This window comes from Loxodonta africana, chromosome 20 (assembly GCF_030014295.1).
Source record: "Loxodonta africana isolate mLoxAfr1 chromosome 20, mLoxAfr1.hap2, whole genome shotgun sequence".
Taxonomy (NCBI): domain Eukaryota; kingdom Metazoa; phylum Chordata; class Mammalia; order Proboscidea; family Elephantidae; genus Loxodonta; species Loxodonta africana.
Genome location: NC_087361.1, coordinates 56145779 through 56149213, shown reverse-complemented (window position 1 = coordinate 56149213; position 3435 = coordinate 56145779). Strand labels below are relative to the sequence as shown.

The following is a 3435-nucleotide window of genomic DNA, read 5'->3' as shown; positions in this document are numbered from 1 at the left end:
CTAACCCCCTGATCTAAACGTCAAATTCTCCTGCAAAGCGCTCTAATTTTGGCTTTGCCATCATGAGTGTAACAAAACAGAGGCAGCTTCATTTATAATTACAGTAACGCTTACTGAAGAGAAATACGAGTGAACATTCTAAGTCCCACCAGCCTCAAAATTATTTAAAGAAAAAGTTCCCAACATACTAACATAGCTAAAACCAAAACAAAACCAAGTGCCTTCTTCTATCATTAAATCTGCAATTAGAAAAGAAAAAAATCAGCCTCAGCTTCAATTTTTAGTGACCTCTCAACTCTTCCAAAGAGTCCATGGGTGGCACGAACAGTTAAGCGCTCGACTACGAACCAAAAGTTTGGGAGTTTGAACCCACCAGAGGTGCCTCAAAAGAAAGGCCTGGCAATCTACTTCTGAAAACTCAGCTCTCGAAAACCCTATGGAGCACAGCCGCACTCTGACACAGTCATGGGTCAGAACCTGCTCAAGGGCAGCTACTTCAGCTGTCCAAATACGGGATGTTCTTTTGCTAAAGCCTGCCTCCATCTCTGAAAAAATACCTACAACGTGCTTTCAGAAAACACAATGAGACAAATTAGTCTATGAAATGAAACTCTGCCAGACTTAAACAAATTCAATAGTTTTTCCCAATATTCAGAGGCACTGCTTCCCTCAACCCACAAGCACACTCAAGGCTAAGGGATGCTTACAAGGGGTCCATGACTTCCTCTGTCTGTATAGCTGGAGGGTATTATCCTTGCTAAGTGCCAGCTGTAGAGCTGGTGGCTTCACAGGCCTGCAACCTAGCTTGGGTCCTGCTTGTTAAAACCAAAAACCAAATCAAACCCACTGCCATCGATTCTGACTCATAGTGACCCTATAGGACAGGGTAGAACTGACCCATAGAGTTTCCAAGGAGCACCTGGTGGATTCGAACTGCTGACCTTTTGGTCAGCAGCCATAGCTCTTAATCACCAAGCCACCAGGGTTTCCCCCTGCTTGTTACTGGGTGGAAACCCCAGGCTCGTGCTTGGTATGACTCTCGTATTGGCCAGTAAACGAGGGACCGAAGTTGGCGAACGAGAAAGGCACTTTTATTTCGTTGTACAAGGGAAGGAGTCAGCTGGAGCTGCTGCTGCCAAGACTGCTCACCAAGGGTGGGCGGGCAGGTTATTTTTAAACGGGATTTACAAGTAGGGAGTTCATGCAAGTTACCTCAGCAACATTCTTGATCATACTACGCAGGGACGATGAGGCTTATGCACGACCTCCACGTGAACGCAGGATTCACATGCAAAGCTGGGGGGCAGGCGGGGGCAGCAAAGGAAACAGGATTTCTCAATACAACACTGTGGGGGAGGAAGCCAGGCAAAGAAAACATGACTTTTAATGCAGCACCGTGGGGGCTCTTAGAGGGCACCGGGTTTAACACTCTGTCTTGAAATGCTGAAAAAGTTTTGAATGAGAGACCCTGCATTTTCATTTTTCCACTGGGACCTGCTCTAAGGGTAAAAAGAAATTGAAAAAAACAAAACAAAAAAATAATGTTTCCTGGTGCAACCAGAGACTCCCTCTTCCCTTTTCTTAGAGCATTTACTTTAGAAAATCTGTAACTGTAAATTCTTTCTCTGCCTCTTTTGGAATGTATATAAATCCTCTAAAAAGGTTTTAAGCTTCCAACCAGTTGTACAGCGTTCCTCTTTGAGATGTAATCCTCAAGGTTCTGTGGGACGGTAGGGGCCTAAAGTCCCCTGGCACCTTGCTCCAAGCTGCAAAACTATCTCCTGTCATAAAGATAAAAAACAAACAAAGACAGTCAAGTCGACTCTGACTCATGGTCTCCCCATGTGTACCTGAATAGAGCTGTGCTTCATAGGGTTTCCAGTGGCTAATTTTTAAAAAGTAGATTGCCAGGTCTGTCTTTGGAGGCACCTCTGGGTGGACTTGAACCTCCAATCTTTTGGTTAGCAGCCAAGCACATTAACTGTTTACACCACCCCGGGGGTTTCCACCTCCCTGCTCTCTTTCCCCTTCTCTCTCCCTCTCACCGTTTGCACCCCCCTAAAACAACCAAACAACCAACCAAACCCATTGCCGTGAAGTTGATTTCAACTCATAAACTTATACCAACCTTATAGGACAGGGCAGAACTGCCCCACAGGGTTTCCAAGGAATGGCTGGTGGATTTGAACTGCCACCTTTTGATTAGCATCTAAACTCTTAACCACTGCACCCGCATCTCTGTGTATATAAAACCAAAAATCCGTTGCCATCAAGTCAATTCCGACTCACAGTGACCCTGTAGGACAGGGCAGAACTGCCCTATAGGGTTTCCAAGGAGCAGTTGCTGGATTCAAACTGCCAACCTTTTAGTTAGCAGCCAAGCTCTTAACCCACTACGCCACCAGGGCTCTAGGCCAAAGACAGTCATAAAGACAGGAGAAGCTTATTTTTGCTTTGGAAAAGGCAATCAGCAAACACAGGTGGCTACCCCCATTACCAGATGAATTTAGGATGAACTTGGTGTGAGATATGGTGCTGTGAAGTCCTCGCACTTGAGGACTAATTCTCATTTGTCTTGAGGACAGGTATGAAGTTTCATCTACTTGGCTACATGGAGGGTCAGACTTCTGTCTTTGCAATCCCTGAGCAAACTGTGATGCATCACATTCTGCTTTAACATTAAAACTGATTTCTTTCTCTTCTGCCTTTGTGGAGAGGTTTTCTGGGATGGGAGCAGGTTCTATTTTTAATTATATTTCCCCAACGCTGCAAATTATGGAGCTAGTCACTGTTTATTATAAATTCTCATATTGGTAATTAATAATTACTTGGGAAACAGATAAATATGATACAGAGATAACCCCCAGACCCCGCTTTAGCATCTATTTTTATTAATATGGTTACAGTAGACATTTAAAAGTGAAAAAGAAGTAATCTGGAAACCCACTCCTCCAACTCCAACAAATCAACTGCCTTTAATTTTTCCCCGTTCCCTCCCAGTTCTTCACCATAAATACACCCCACGTTTTACACAGCTGCAGTCACTACCAGCTACCACAGAATCACGTAGTAAGTTAACGTACCACAATTTGCTCTCTTCCTGCCTACGGGCACACACAGGCACTTCAGCAAGTATCTTCATGAATATAGTTTTTGTTTCTTTTTTTTCTTGAAGAGGGTCAGATTCTCTGCTTAGGGTAGAACTGCTTTCCACATGGCCTAACTGATCCTGCAGCCAGCTGTGTGTCACACTGCCACAGTGCCAGCATTATCATGGCTTCACATTTGCTAATTCAGTAGTATAAAGCGATCTGTTTTTGTTCAGTTGACTCTGACTCACATCTTCTGAGACGCCTCTGGGTGGGTGTGAGCCTCCAACCTTTTAGCCAGCAGTCAAGTGCTTAACTGTACCACATAAAATGATGTAGCCAATAC

At 44.4% G+C, this 3435-nt stretch overlaps 1 protein-coding gene across 3 annotated transcripts in view; it reads right to left on the bottom strand.

Moving 5' to 3' along the window:
* The window catches only part of IFNGR2 (interferon gamma receptor 2), a 30468-nt gene that overhangs the window by 16285 nt on the left and 10748 nt on the right, over positions 1–3435 (bottom strand). Inside the window, exons 3-4 of one of the 3 annotated variants that reach the window (XM_023548455.2) lie at positions 1679–1781; positions 1213–1346 (exon numbers count right to left, since the gene is read on the bottom strand). The exons of 1 other annotated variant lie outside the window; for it this stretch is intronic. In XM_023548455.2, the coding sequence (XP_023404223.1) occupies positions 1213–1223 (11 nt within the window). In that variant the 5' untranslated portion in view covers positions 1224–1346; positions 1679–1781. The remainder of the gene's footprint in view (positions 1–1212; positions 1347–1678; positions 1782–3435) is intronic. One more of the 3 variants, XM_023548456.2, reaches the window with a different exon arrangement.